We start from the raw sequence: 15628 nt of genomic DNA on the forward strand, positions 1-15628 counted from the left end.
TTGTCTTTCCCTACTGCCCATCTCTGTGAGAAGCGTATTGCCTGTCTCCTTCACCACTCTCAATATAGCTCATCTCATCCCAAAGAATAATTTGGAGTGAAGATTTCTCAAGAGATCCTTGACTTGATCCTCACCCACTGCTAATTATTCTCCTCTGTGAACCCTCACTCTAAACACACAGGTCTGGGAGACATTATCAAGGAAGAATGAATTTAAGTGTCTTGGCCTCATCTGTGTTGGCAGCTAATAATTTACCCAGCCCCTTCAGCACAGGTCTGCATTTTCCTTGTCTGTTCCTGTACTGTTAAAGCAACAGAAGGGTTTTTTTGAGTAGTCCTTGATGTCCCTTGTTTCTTATCCTTTAGTTCCAGATGTGCTTTGACTTTCCTGAAGCCATGCCTATGTGTCTGGAAAATGTTTTTGTATTCCTTTTTCTCCTTTTGTAGCCTGTCCCTTCTTTCACTTCCTGTATGCTGTCTTCGTACTGCAACTCAGTCACAAGTTCCCCATTCAGCCAGGTCAGTCTCCTGTTACGTCTATTCATTTGCAAGGGTGTACGATTCTTGTGCTTGGAGGATGCTGCCCTTAAAAACTTGGCAGCCTTCCTCAGCAAATTTACTCTTCAGATTTGCTTTCCATTGAATCCCGCTTACCATTTCCCTGAATAAGCCTAAACTCTGTCTTCTTGAAGTTGAGGGTCTGTACTTTATTCTACTACTTGCCTTCCTCACTTCCACCAGGACCTTGAATTCCACTATTCCATTCTCTAACAGATCTTCAACAAAATCACAATTTTTACTGAGCAGCCCATTGATAACCCTGCCATGCCCTCTAAGAAGGCCAGGATTAATTGCTAGGCCTGCTTAGCACCCTCCAAGTTCTGGATGTGCTGCAAAGACTGTATATTCAGCTGAGCCAGGGAAACAGAGCACAAGTGGTTAGGACAAATCTTGGTATGTAACTACGGAGTATTCCCTCACACTGAGTAACATCTTGAGTAGCACCTAGGAATTACCATGCTCTGCCAAAATTATACATGTTTTCAATTAAAACAGAACACTGCAGTCTAAGATACAGCAAAGATAAGAAACAAGAAGACAACGTCCATCACAGAATCTTTATCCATACATTCTTCCAGGAAGTAATTTTCTGGTTAAATATAAATAGCACTATTTGATTCATCTAACAACTATGTTAAGCAGCTGTGACTAATCAACACTTACTGACATTGCACCATAGCTGCATTTTCCTTTTTTTTTAATTAAATACCAGCCTGATCTTTACACCATCATGTGACTAAATGTGAAAAATCACTTAGCAGATAAATGGGTATTTTCTCCTAGACAGGTGCTCAACCTTGGGATGCTTGTCAGGTAGGTCAGGACATTCTGGAACTCCTTTTCAGGGATCTCACTGAAAGCTGGATAGTCCGGAAAGGTTATAACAGGGCATCCATCTCCCCCTCTTCCACCTGCAGAAGAAACAAGCAGCAGCATGTTTATAAACAAGTCCCTTTAGCAAGTAAGTTCCCAGTAAATTAAACTACTGTGTTTCTTCAGGGTTTTTTGGTGCAGGGCTCATCAGCGTGGACACTGCTTATTCTGAACAGCCTACTTTCTTCTTCAGAGCTTAGGAAGTTTTACTGGAGGGAGCTTGTTACACCGCATTAGTTTTCTATACAAATGTCTGCTCATGTGAACAGTTTTGACACCAGATGGCAGTGCATCTTTCTTCTGATAAATGTCAACTGCAAGTAAATAAATATAACCAATTTGGAGAGAGAAATGAGCTAATTTTGTGGGAAAAAAAAGTTAATTCAGAATGAAGTAGGTGAATCTCCATCTTGAACTGAATTCAACCTTCTCACCAGTATGAACTCATCATGCAACAACTCCCCATTCCCTTTCCACCAGGGTGCTGTGCTTCCAGAATGATGTAAAGAAAGGGCCAGAACATTAAAAGAAACAGGGGAAAGTGTTTCAAATGAGATTTCCTGTTAAACTTCTGAAATTACCTATGAAAGGTAAAGCAGAGCCAAACACCTACACTGCAGTATGGCTGCTGATGAGCATTATCTGTATCTTTTCTGGCACCACTGGGGTAGTATTCACAGATGCAATGCTTTTTAATGCAGTTCACACACATTCTTATAAGCAAAATGTAATATTTTCTTTTAAAAGCAATGTTAATGTATCATGTCTTAAGCCAGCACATTTTCATAAAGGCAGGCTGGACAAAGAGTTTGTTGAGCCCTAGCAACTGCACAAAGTTGACAGAGGGTAGCAGGGACACATTGCTAGAAAGTTATCTTTGCTTCACAATTGACAGAAAGGAGAAAAACAGTCAAGAAATCTACTGTGGTAAAGTAACCAAGATTTTTTTTTTTTTCCAGACCCAAAATCTTACAATTGAGTAGAAATCAGCTATAAACTGTATTAACAACACCGATCATGAGAGCAACAGTGATTTGTGAAAATTACAGTGCACTACCCACTCCCAATGTCTTTGCTTCTAACCAGAAAAAGAAGAGAAATATTTGAGCTCAGGTTCATTTGATAAAAGAAATCACTGTTCCACTCCAAACCCACATGTAATTAGAAGAGCTCAAATACTATCCTTATGTTAATTTGTGGTGAATCTGATTTTAATCTACCAGCTTATGGCAATATGGTGCTACTAGCTCTTGAAATCAAACTGTCAGAAATCAATGTGTTCTGAATGCATTTAAACAACAAGAAAATGCAACTATTATGCAAAAAATCACAAGTTTGCAAACATAACCTTTACAATACATCTGAATATGGCAATGTTAAGCCACGGTAATTAATTATAGCTAAATAACATTCACAATACTAATGTAAGTGAAGACTGATTTTGATTCTATTACTTTTTTGCTCTACCCAGGCTCTCGGGACCAAAGCATTTTCCTCTCTCATTAAAAACAAGCAGTTTCAAGCATGATAATGATTATTTCTGTTACTCATGAGGTGCTCTGCTCTCTCTAGAATATCTATTTTTACATATAATTACACATTATTTGCTGTATCCCCACTGGTTACTTGCTTTGTTCTACTTAATTTCTATAAATAGGACATATGAAACAAAAGAACAACAACAATAAGCTTGCAGGACGCATCCTAAAAGCAGAAGCCCAGGCTCTGACCTTCAGGGAGTTTCCAGACCACCACCAATTGTCAAGGGCAAATAGCACCATCCTGCCTTGACACTGCCTATTAATTTTAAGTTTCTAGTATAGTCATCATGGTTATCTTGGGTGGAGATTACTCCGTCCTGCCACATGCTGCTAGAAGATAGTTGTTCACTGATTACCTTTTTCTCCAGTATTTTCCTGCTGGAACTTAAGCACACATGTACCTTGAAATGCTGCTCAACTGCTTTTTTTCTATCAGGACCATCTGCAGAAAAGAGCTTAGAGCACAGTGACCTGAAGTGATATACATAATCAATTCTGTAGAATTTCAGCTTTAACATCACTGACCCTATAGAAGTTGCTTTCTATACTGCCACTTTAAATACATGGCCATCAGCGGAAGATAGTCCACTCTAGCAAAGCAGTTGAGTGTTTGACACAGCAGATTGCAAAAAGGGCATGAGAAATAAAACAAATTAAAAATTCTACATATTAATTTTGTTTGTATTAAAATAATAGTAAAAGCAGTAGGTGGCTTCACTTTTTAAAGAGTCCTATATTTCATAATGAACCTTACTCAGAAAGGAATTGTTTTTTCCCTTTATCCTGAATCGCTTTTTGGTTTTCACCTCTGCAAAAGCAGCGTTGCACAGTTTATTGCTAAACTCACTGCTTAAAATCTGAGTTTTCTTCCCTTCTCCCAGAAGTAAAACAAGCCAAAGAATTTAGAGGGAAGAGATAAACACAAAAGTTTAGGAATCTAGGTTGGGTTTTATTGTTTTTAGTGAGACGGAAAGCAGATGAGTGACAAAATGAACGATTTACTTCTCCCATCCTTCTTGAAACACAGGTTTAAGGCAAAAATTTAAAGCATTTTATTAAAACCAATTCACATTATGACCTTCCAACATCTCCGAATTATATACACCCAATTGCAAAAAGAATGAAATGTAAACTTAGATGATCTTTGAGTGCTACAATTCATGAAAATAATTCAGTTTGTACAGAGTAATTTTTAAAACAAGTGACCGGAATTTTAATCACCATCCAAAAAAGTAGCAATTTAACTGTAACGTTTTAATAAATTTAGGTTGGTTGATAGAGTTACTACTTCTAATTACTTCAGTCATAACCATGGGAAAATCATCTCTTTCTCCTTCACCTCTAGCTCACAACACTGAAACTTCAGCCACATCTGTGGAACAAACTAAATTTATTTATGGGGCAAGTTCTGTACACACTGGCACACACAAGCCCACTCTCCTATTTCTAGGGATAACCAGGGATGCTCTCACCTATACAGCTGGAATTGAATAGTTTTATGCATTCCTAAGAGAACCAAGTATGTCCTTGAGAGCATTGAGAATATTTTCTTAGTCTAATTTTAGTTGCCAGGGTTTTTTAAAATATAAATTTCTGAAAGGATATTAAGTCCCCTTCTTTTTTGTTAAAAAATATAAATACTGTTGTAACTATGCAAATGTCAGGTTGGATGGAGATTGAGCAACCTGACTAGTGAATTATGTCCTTACCCACAGAGCGGGGGTTGGACTAGACGACCTTTAAAGGTTCCTTCCAAACTGTTCTGTGAGTCTATGAAAATGTGGAAAAACATTCAACATTATTTCTTCTTGAAATATTAAACAAATGTCACCTGAGTGCCAGCTTTAGGTTTTGTTTATTGTAAAGTGCATAAGAGAACACATGCCTTAAGAGAACACAGCCGTTAAGCGTGTGCAATCAGTCCACACACATTTTACCTGAAATGGTTCCCAAGAATCACTTGAGACTTGTCTCATAACATGCAGCTGTAAGGAACATTCTCCAACTGAGAGGATTATTACTTTTCAGTCTAAAAATGGAAACATCATAGAAGTAAAGAGCACATATCAGCAATTAAAAAACTACCACACCGCTTCAAATGAAGTGGACCTGCTTCCATCCTACTTCCATGAGACTTCATTAAAGGCAAACTTTTTTATTAACTCACACCTGACTTTTACAACCTATTTAACTGAAACTTCTTTAACAGATGTGGTATAAAAGAAAACACAGATTACTGCTCTGAAATGGTAATTTTTCAGTGGCTAAACATCTAAAATTTTACTAAACCTCCAGTTAGGTGGAGCTCTTCTAAACAGATCTACATGCCTTAGTCTAAAGCTGGTTTTTAAAACAGCAACAACACTGGGTTTTGGAAAAAAGCACATGTTAAAAACATGTTGAATTGCATTAGCTCCATGGGTTAGGCAGCAAAATCACTTAACTGTGCTTAAGAAACAGCACTTCATGTTCCTAACTTTTGCATATAATTATTTAAACAACAGCACCAACAATTAAAGTTGTGTGGACCCAAAGCATTGTGATCTTGTGTACGAATGGAGTGGAAAAATTATACTTGGAAAACTAGCGGTACTATTGTGAGATGGGACTGGTAAAATTTACCTTATGTCTAGGTAATTTAGCTTTTATTCTTTATAATCTGCAACATCTAACTGCTCCTATCACAGCTGTAATATCTTTTGGGTTTGTTTTGTTTGGGGTTTTTTATTAAAACCATGACAAGTGGAAGGTCCTACACCTGGGTCGGAGCAATCCCAGGCACAGCTACAGGTCGGGCAGAGAAGAGATTCAGAGCAGCCCTGCGGAGAAGGATGTGGGAGTGTTGGCTGATGAGAAAACGAACATGAGCTGGCTTCAGCGTGCGCTTGCAGCCCAGAAAGCCAATCGTATCCTGGGCTGCATTAAAAGGAGCGTGACCAGCAGGTCAAAGGAGGTGATCCTGCCCCTCTACTCTGCTCTCATGAGACCTCACCTGGAGTATTGTGTGCAGTTCTGGTGTCCTCAACATAAAAAGGACATGGAACTGTTGGAACAAGTCCAGAGGAGGGCCACGAGGATGATCAGGGGACTGGAGCACCTCCCGTATGAAGACAGGCTGAGGAAGTTGGGGCTGTTCAGCCTGGAGAAGAGAAGGCTGTGTGGAGACCTCATAGAAGCCTTCCGGTATCTGAAGGGGGCTTATAGGGATGCTGGGGAGAGACTCTTCATTAGGGACTGTAGTGACAGGACAAGGGGTAACGGGTTCAAAACTAAACAGGGGAAGTTTAGATTGGATATAAGGAGGAAATTATTTCCTGTTAGGGTGGTGAGGCACTGGAAAGGTTTGCCCAGGGAGGTTGTGAATGCTCCATCCCTGGCAGTGCTCAAGAACAGGTTGGATGAGGCCTTGGGTGATATCATTTAGTGTGAGGTGTCCCTGCCCATGGCAGGGGAGTTGGAACTAAATGATCTTAAGGTCCTTTCCAACCCTAACTATTCTATGATTCTATTCTATGATTCTATGATTAAGCAGGTAGGGTGATAGCAGTAGTGCCAAACCAAGGAAATTATAACACTGTTTTACACAAATGTAATCAAAAGGTATGTTACTGACTTGGTGTCCAAAACCAATCTCAAATAAGAAATAATTTCATTTCCATTTAAGATGGCACTAACAGGGAAAATTACAAAAACTATGAATTGTACAGCAGCTAAACTACACACGTGTGGGTGCACACACACATAGAGAAAAGGGTAATACCTCACAGTGTTGTGAAAGACACACTATTGTGGGATTTTTTTGGTAAGGCCGGCAAAATACAGGAACAGCAAAGAGATTGGTTAGACTTCCAGGAAAGAAGAGCAGGAAACCATTTTGCAATGTTTCCCTAATTATTCCCCTCCTCAGACATAAGGAAAGTTTTTCTTAGAAATACTCTGCCTAACCCCACAAAAAGGAAGCAAGGTAGCTGGATATAATTGGATGATGATGGAGCAAAGAGATAGGTCTTCCAGCCTGAATCTATAATGCAAATTAAATAGCTTTCAGACTATTTAGAAAAAAAAGTGATCCCTATGTTGATCAATATGCACACACAAAAGCAGGAGCATCAACATCATTAAACAGTTTAGAACTACATCTTTGGTTCAAAAGACCTAACTTAAGTAAAGTAACCTTATTTGCAGTCATGTCAAAAGCAAATTCCTTGCCTGAATGAGAGAAAGGCTTACTACAGATTTTGCTTTACTGTTATGGTAGTTCAGCTATTATGTCTCTATGTTTCTGATAAAGAATTTCTCCTTTCTCCTTGCATAATACACTGGAGTACTTAGGAGTATCTGAAATTACATGTAGACTTCAATGAGGTAGTGGATAAAAACTTCTCTGCATACCCTTTGAAAATAAAAATAGAATTAGAGAAATATTCTTTCCTTGAAATGAGAGAGAATTTTTATTTGTGTACCTTTCCAAGCTGCATCAGCCCAGGCTCATAAGCAGCAAGTGTACTGGCTCAGAAACCAGACTGAGATAAGTAAATTTGTACCTGAATGTATTTGAACTGGAGATCTCTTAGCCAAGGATTCATTTCTTTCTTTTCTTTTTTTTACTATTTTTTTTTCTTTAAAAAAAATAAATCTCTATGGACAGTGGGTTTAAGACAGTGAATATAAAACAGCAGTTAAGTTTATACCTGCACAAGACAGAAACTGCTACATAATACCTCTTCCACTGTCAATGTGCAACAGACATTGACCATGTTGCATCAGCAGCATAGAGTCGAAATTTTTAACTAACTGATGCAATGTATGTGGTACAGGACCCACTCAGAAGTTCTCAAACACAATTTTACAGACAGACTTGGCACCTGTGGAGACTTCAAAGGGAACAGTTTAACTAGTGAGGTATTTTCAGGTCATTTCACCACAGGTGAGCAAGAACATAGCCAAGTAAATAAAGTTACAAAGAGCGAAGAGAAGCTTATTATTTAGAATGATAATTTAAAAGGACAGATATGAGCATTTGGAAAGCTAGTACCAATGCTAACTTTTTCCAACAGCAGGAAAAACAACTATGGATTGATGGGTAAAAATGCAAGTACCATGAACTCATATTTGTATTTCTTTTAATGGAAATATTTTGTTTGAAGTTGTTCAGTGCAAAGAGGCATTCAAAGGAAAGCAAGTTGAAATAACTGGTTCGGTACTTATAGTGTCCAAGAGTCTCACCTGCACATCACATAGCTTGTACAATTCAAAATGCATATAAACATACACACCTGTCTGTACATTCCTCTTCATCTACATTTATTTTAACGTATCTGCATACAGCAATGGCAGATCATTGCAAAGTTGGGTATGAAAGTCACACAATACCTTTCCAATCAAGGAAAGAAAACAGAAAATACTAATAAAAATAAAATGTGAATGAAATACTATAAGGAACTGAAGCATTAATGCAAGTTTTTGTTTAAATTTTTTTCATTCCAAACCTAAATTTGGCTGTTTCTGCAGCACTTCCATTATGACGTAGCAGAAAGAGGGACACAAATTACTTTGTATCTGCTGAGGAAAAGAGAACAAGGGAAAAAAAATGACCCCAATTTACACCAAAACACAGGAAGTAGCCCAGAAGGGGTACAGTCTTTAGGCACAGAAGTAGACTAGGTTTCTTTCACTATTCAAGCAAGTGTTCCACGAGACCTAGATACATCCTATTAGAGACACTAAAGTGATTCTCAAGTATATGTCACATTCCTGTTACAAAGCCAAAACCTAAACCTTGAAAAGCATCTAACACATTATTCAAATCACCATACCTGCAAAGATGATATCTACTAAATGTATTTGTAATCTATGGACATTCATTTTAACAGTTTTTACACTAGGTCCTAAAATTCTATTTCCAAGGCAACTTAGTAATAAGCAGAAAAATCCCCTTCACCTGAACTATGAGTGTCTTAACTGACATTACAGCAAAGCCACTTGGTAGCACAACTGCAGGAACAAATTGTGCATAAATCAAATTATCAAAACATTATCTCTACTCCTTTGCTCACAGAACCTGTACCATTATTTGGTACAGCACAGAAAATTGACTGTTAGTGTCCCACAATAGAATATTACCATAACAGAGTTGAAGTCCAAAGTGAAATGAAAATGCCCAACAGTCACATTGCCCAAGAATAATAAAATACAACAGAGAATATAGTTACAGCCCACGGTAATGCAGCTGGCCTAGTATTTCAGGAAAAAAACCCAGACTTCTAGTAGACAGCAGAGTGAATAAATAGAATAGAATGAGGAATGGCAGCTCTTACTAAGCTCCACTGCACAGTGCATGTAAGGTACGCTGAAGATGCTTGTAGTTGTGTGAACTCAACAATCTTAAAATGTAAACAATTTCCAATTGGACCCAATGAGATTTTTTTTCAACTTATCAGTTTCTCCCCTCATTTTTGAGGCACGAAGTGTAAACCCTACTTCCTGGTTCCCAAATATGCTCATTCTTGTATAACACTATTATGAGCTGTTTTCTGAGCCTGAGTAAGAAGGAAGAGCCTGGAAAGTCAACTGACAAAAAAAAAAAAACACAATTGTAGCTTAAGTACCATCATTTCAAATGGAGCATGAACAGCCAACTTCATAAACAAAATAATGTTATTTCTAAGTGCTACCACCACCCCTTAGAAAACACAGTCACTACCACAGACCCACGCTTAGTTTACCTTGTGTGGCAGGGATAAATCGTAATTAATGGTTAATTATAAGTACAGGATTCAATGAGCTATTACCATGCAAAGTAGCATATTTCTTCATTCTCCCATGTCTCTTGATCTTATGCATTGAGGGGTTAAAAGGAAAAGGGAATAGCTTTAAAGCGCAGCTTCAGCCCAGAGATGTAATAATGATTCACTTGTCCCACAACATGGGGCAAATGCTCCTTATACTGAAGGAGGCAGGGCAGGGCAGCTCTGCAAAGCCTATGTATGGAAGGAAGGGCAGGGCAATAACTCCAGCAAGTTCACTGCTGCACAACGAGGAGAGCTTTACAGGCAGGAAGGGTGAAAACAAACTCAGAAGCTTGTCAGCCACCTGACACAGCCTGATCATTGAGCAAATGAACTATATCTCCTTTTACCCATTATGAGCCAGTGATGGTCCCAGCATTGAGATGGACCAAGTTCTGCAGCCAACATTTGCTTGGCACAAACACAGGTCCCCATCACCTACCTGGCACAGGTTATCCAGGGGGAAAGATGCTCTGTGCTGGGTGAATATGGCTGTGCTGCTTTTGGAGATGGTTTTACACCTAAGCAGGTTCCTTTGTAGATGGCAGACGGTAATACCACACCAAAAACCCTATCCCAGATCTTGATGCTATATGTGCCTGACCCTAGCACTGAGGCTGCAGGGGAACATGGTACCGTGCTGCTCATTTCAGCACTTAGGTTGAGACCAAGGGGTCAGCTTGGGCTTCAGTATCAAACCTGACAGTGGCAGCTGAGGCTGTGGGCCAAGGACTGCAAGACCATAGCAACCACCAACACATCCATGCTGCATTGTCCAGTTAACTGAAAAATTAACTATAATCTAAAATTTCTATTAGACTTCTTTTTTTTAAATAAAAAAAACCCATCTTGTAAATCCTTAAGTACCAAGTCTAGATAGGCTGTATTTTGAGTTGCTCATAAATACGAATTTCTCCTGTATCAGACATCAGAAACTGTGAAAGCACAACAGGCTGAAGCATTCATCTAAGAAATGTGTATAGGAGGGAACACCATAGTCTTACCTGACAGGTAAGCAAATTGTTTCTTTAACTGGTCCTGAATATCTGCAGCATAGAGGGGAATGATATCCTGATGCATGATTTCATCTGTGGAGGAAAAAAAAAATTAAATTTGCATTGCAGAACTCATCTTGTGTAAAATGTCACAGCAGACATAAAAAAGAAAAACAAACAAAAAAACCCCATAAACACCCAGAAAACTGTCCAAGTTTTGAAATTTTTCAAGTGTGTGCCAAGGGCAAGCTTTTCTTTGAACAGCATACTGATAAAAGAGTGAAGTAATGTGGATTTGCTGACACTTGGAAGCAGTGAGGGATGTCACTGAACCATTGAAGAGCTAATATTCCTCAGGAATGATATTAAACAGTGGGGATTTTTACACATCAAATTCAATTTTTATTAAAATCTTCTCAACTCACACAGAAAGAGAAACTTAAGATCCCTCTAGCCTGTTGTCTAATGTTCAAATACCCCAAAGCAATAGCATTCAAGAAGGTAGAACAGGGTTGAAAGTATATCCTCACACTGAACACACACATTCATACTTACACAATGAAACGTACCGCTTAATCTTTTATCTCAGCCCTTTCACTTCAGCCTAATGACAAACATACTGCTTTCCTGAGTTTTCATTTTTTGCCATAGTGTTTGAGCAGAAATGTTTCCCACAGCGTATTTCCAGAGGTCAAGCAGAAACCTAAGTTACGCTGAGCATGATACAGACTGTCTGACACAGAGTTGCCCCGTTCATTAAACTATGATCTCATTGCTCTATAAGAAATAAAAAAGTTTTACTCCTTTGGAATTCCTAAAAAATAATTATTCTACATTTTTAGCCTGACTGAAATGTAGTGAAGGGATAACCTGTAATTTTCATTATTCGGTTTTGAACATTTCTTTTCATCTGACATTGTATAAAGAAGTTTATTTTTTTTTAATGTATACACTGGAATGCCATTAAGATAGTTTTTCTATGCATATTCACAGTTCTGAGTATCAGAGTCTAAGTAAAAACCTAAAAGTGATGCAAGGATAAGTGTCATCTGCCTTGAAGCAGAAGCTGATAAAGCAGGAGTAGAGCTCTGGCCCTCAGGACGGGACTTGCTATTACTGAGTTCTTTCAAATGCTACATCTTGAGCAGAGCACCACTCATTTCTTATAAGTGATTCTCATATATAGAAAATTCTGAGAATTGCAGCTATTTAAGAACAGCAAAAAGCCCCATTTTCAGTTACTTGTTCCAGATAAGCAACAACTAATACCAGGAAACAGAACTTCTCTGTTCTCTTTCAGCCAGTCAGGCAGAGGAAAACCCATGACCATTTTCAAGGTCACACACTGATCAGAGCTATTTTCCTCCATCCGGTGAACTGTTGCTTGATCAGAAGACCTCTGCATACCACACTGTCAAGTACATTAGTGACTTTTAAGTCATATTTCACCCAGACCCTCAGTTATGTCATCATCTTAATGTTCTTAAGAGAAAACTGAACACAGATCTTTCTAAAGCCAACTGCAGATGGCCAAGTCATCTCCAGAACGATGGACCCTGCCCTCTAAAGGCAAAAGGATTTTAGACTTTATGTTAATTGTCAGTGCCTTTTAATATAAGAAGTCCTCCAGCAGCAGTGTTTAAGAAACTAAACACCCCTGATTCTCCAAAACTATGCCTGCAGGTGGACCCATTTACCGGAATATAAACTATTATCCGATCAGTGCCTCATTTTTTGATGGGAGATGGGAAAAGGGAAAAGAATGTAATCCCTTTGTTACATGCCATCCTGCCTACAGTCACAGGCAAAAATAATTTTCATTACTGTAACTTAAGCATGTAATAAAATAGGTGTGTTTTATATATGTAAGTAAATACATGACACACAACATTCAAGCAGGCAAGACATTCATAAAGCAGGATAAAATCCTTTTGTGTTTCCCAAATATATAATTATAATGATTGCACTTTCCTCATGTGTCCACGATACCAATCCCACTGTAGTCCTGACTTGTGCTGTATAAAGGTCCAAGGCTAGATTCTAGATTTGATTGCCTGAACATTCCCTCTGGTAGAAGCAGCAGCTTTTGCAAGCAGCACAGGGCAGCCCCACAACCTTGTCGGCAAACACCGTTCCACTGAAAAGGCAGTATTTTCCCACCCCTGTTTTAAACTTAGTTTAAACATAAATTTAAGAGCCAGTCTGTTTGCAACTGGAGGAGCAGCACACCGTGCACCCTTACAGACAGAAAACCTCCAGCAGCCCTTCCTGCTGCGCTGTCTACCAAATCACATCTCAAATTGCTCTTGCTGATTTGGTTTCTGGACACACTTCTGGAAGCAGAATATGCATTAACATCAGAGATCATTTTTAACAATTTGAAACAACCAAGATAACCAATAGCAGTTCAAAACAAAGCAAGAAAATGCAGCTCTTGGAACTGCTGACCATTTCCCATCCAGCAGCTTGACTGGATATGCTTGAACCCCATGTCAGTGCTCACAGATATAGCCAGAAATCCCTCTCCAATACCCTCTGCTTCCTTTCAGAGGAGATGCAATTGTAAAACCTCATTGCTCTGCATCATTTCCTTCATATTTAGCATCCCTCTAGAAAAAACATTTCATCACAGTTTGGGACTTAATCTGATTTCACTTCAATTTTGTCCATCATTAATTGAACACACCATTTCTTTAACAGGATAAAGTAACAAAAGGCAGGCATGCTAAACAGTCTGTGAAAGGGCAGACACTCCTTACACTCATGGACTTTAGGGAAAATAATTTCTTGGAAATATTCTTTAAATAGAGAATCTGCCACCTGCTAAATTCCTTAGGGTCAACTTCCATTTTAGTAAAGCTAATTAAGTGCACATTAAAATACAGAATTACTGAAAATCTTTCACTGTTTTATAAGGTATTTTTGTAGTCTTGAACTCTGCTTTCACTTACATGGATTAAGATTTACACAGCCATGATTTTCCCCTTTCTACACGGTCTGCTTTATGTAGTATTTTCAAAACAGAGAACTAAAAGTTCATCTGTTTTACAGTATCCAAAATCCATAGCTGAAAAAAAGATGCTTATATCAGAATGTGCTAGAATACACAAGACTTTCCTGAAGAGCTCAATTAAAAAGAGTTTTCGAGAGTAGCTTGCTTAAAAGAAAGCCCCTGGGATTTATTGTGCTCCTCCTATTGTAGGTGCTAATGAACAGTAAAATAATATTCTGTAAAATTTTTACCTCTTTTTATCATCATCATCATTATTTAAAGCTGAATACACACAATAGCTGGGAATGTACATTTTTTTTTCCTAAGCCAACAACTGGAGGCTCTTTAAACAAAAGCCACATTATTTAGCCCTTAAATTATAAGAGAGGAGAGAATTGTCATCTTACTAACATAAAGGAGTCAGTTAAATATGTGGTTCTTAGAAAAAAATCATTTCTCTCTAAAAATGTGAATGACAGTCTTACATATATATCATCTTCTAATTCAGTTTTAAATCTTGCTTTGATAGTCCTGTCTCTACAATGGAGAAAGATGGCTTAAAGGGGCCTGACCCCATCCCATCAAACACACCTGACTGCATTTCAAATGAAGCAGGACGACAGATTTAAGCATGAGGACACAGAGATAACTTGTACTTGAATTACCAGATGCCAGTAAACCCTGAAGAAACCTGGATCTGAGGAAACAATCAATGTCACTCAAGTCAAGAGTTTCACTGTTTCACTTACTGGTAAAAGGTTCCCCTTTCTTTTCTGATCAAACTGAAACTCATCATCATTCAGAGTTTGTCTGATATGTGTAAGCAAAACCATCTTCACATAAGACAACACTGAAGGGGAATCTGAACAGACCGTATCTACATTACATGGAAGGAAGTCTCCGGACACAACTCATGAGCCTCTCGTAATGGGTTTAATCAAATTTCCACTGAGCCAGTTGGAATTACACCAACCTTTCATTAGTTCTGCCCGAAATTCTATGGCCATTACTCTATACCAACTTGAAAGCCATCCTGTTTGTACACATACAGACACAATTATGCCTTTCAGCATAGATCCCAAGAGCCCACCACAAAGCAAACTACAAATGATTTTTTTTCTTCCTCTTTCTAGCCAAATCATCAAGATTTTCCTGAAAACATATCTATGGCTTCTCTATGAAATTCATGCCTTATATTGAAAAAAATATGTCTTTTTCTAAACCAGTTTTGTTTTGCTTCTCCTCTGCAACAGCCTACCCACTCAAAAAGTTGAATGCCCTTTATGAAGGGGGTCTTCATTTGAAAAATCTCTTCATTAAAGCACCCTCCCATCTGGTAATTATAAATGCAAGATAATGACTTTCAGAACAGTCCCTTCATCTCTCTCAGCCTCAAGGCAAACCTTTCATTTCCTCATTCTTCCCTCTTCATCTTCACCCCCCGACCACCATCACTAACAGTCAGTTCCTTTGTGTAGCCCCCAAAGGAGGAAGGGCCAGAGCAGCAGAACTAGTGAAGAGAGCCCTCTTCCATGCTAACCCACATGAAACTACTGAGCTAGTAAAGATGCTGAGAGAGGTCTCCAGTTTTAAACTGAATTTGAAAAAGCACTGCTAAATACTGACAATGTCTGCAAGCTCTCTGCTAGGTGTGCTCAAGCACAACAGCTGCAGGCCTAGTTCCTTGGGTTCATGTGCTATTTGCATCTACAAGAGGCAGATGACAGGAGTTCATGCCAGTGTTCATTAAGTATTAAAACCTCACTGGTTTGAAATATCTTCAGGAAGAGTTAATTTCTATTTTATTTGACTACACTGCAATCAAAACAAAGGGCCAGGAAAAGCAACTGATGAAACCTCTGGAATTCTCATGCTTTCT

At 38.6% G+C, this 15628-nt stretch overlaps 1 protein-coding gene across 14 annotated transcripts in view; it reads right to left on the reverse strand.

Moving 5' to 3' along the window:
• MCF2L (MCF.2 cell line derived transforming sequence like) overlaps window positions 1-15628 on the reverse strand; it is a 158981-nt gene that overhangs the window by 52336 nt on the left and 91017 nt on the right. For all 14 annotated transcript variants that reach the window (XM_061472710.1, XM_061472712.1, XM_061472698.1 and 11 more), the window contains 2 exons: window positions 10767-10850; window positions 1357-1471 (listed from right to left, as the gene is read on the reverse strand). In XM_061472710.1, the coding sequence (XP_061328694.1) occupies window positions 1357-1471; window positions 10767-10850 (199 nt within the window). The remainder of the gene's footprint in view (window positions 1-1356; window positions 1472-10766; window positions 10851-15628) is intronic.

This window comes from Pezoporus flaviventris, unplaced genomic scaffold, assembly GCF_033815535.1.
Source record: "Pezoporus flaviventris isolate CSIRO_AGI_PZ_B2104156 unplaced genomic scaffold, CSIRO_AGI_Pfla_v1 ptg000072l, whole genome shotgun sequence".
Taxonomy (NCBI): Eukaryota; Metazoa; Chordata; class Aves; order Psittaciformes; family Psittacidae; genus Pezoporus; species Pezoporus flaviventris.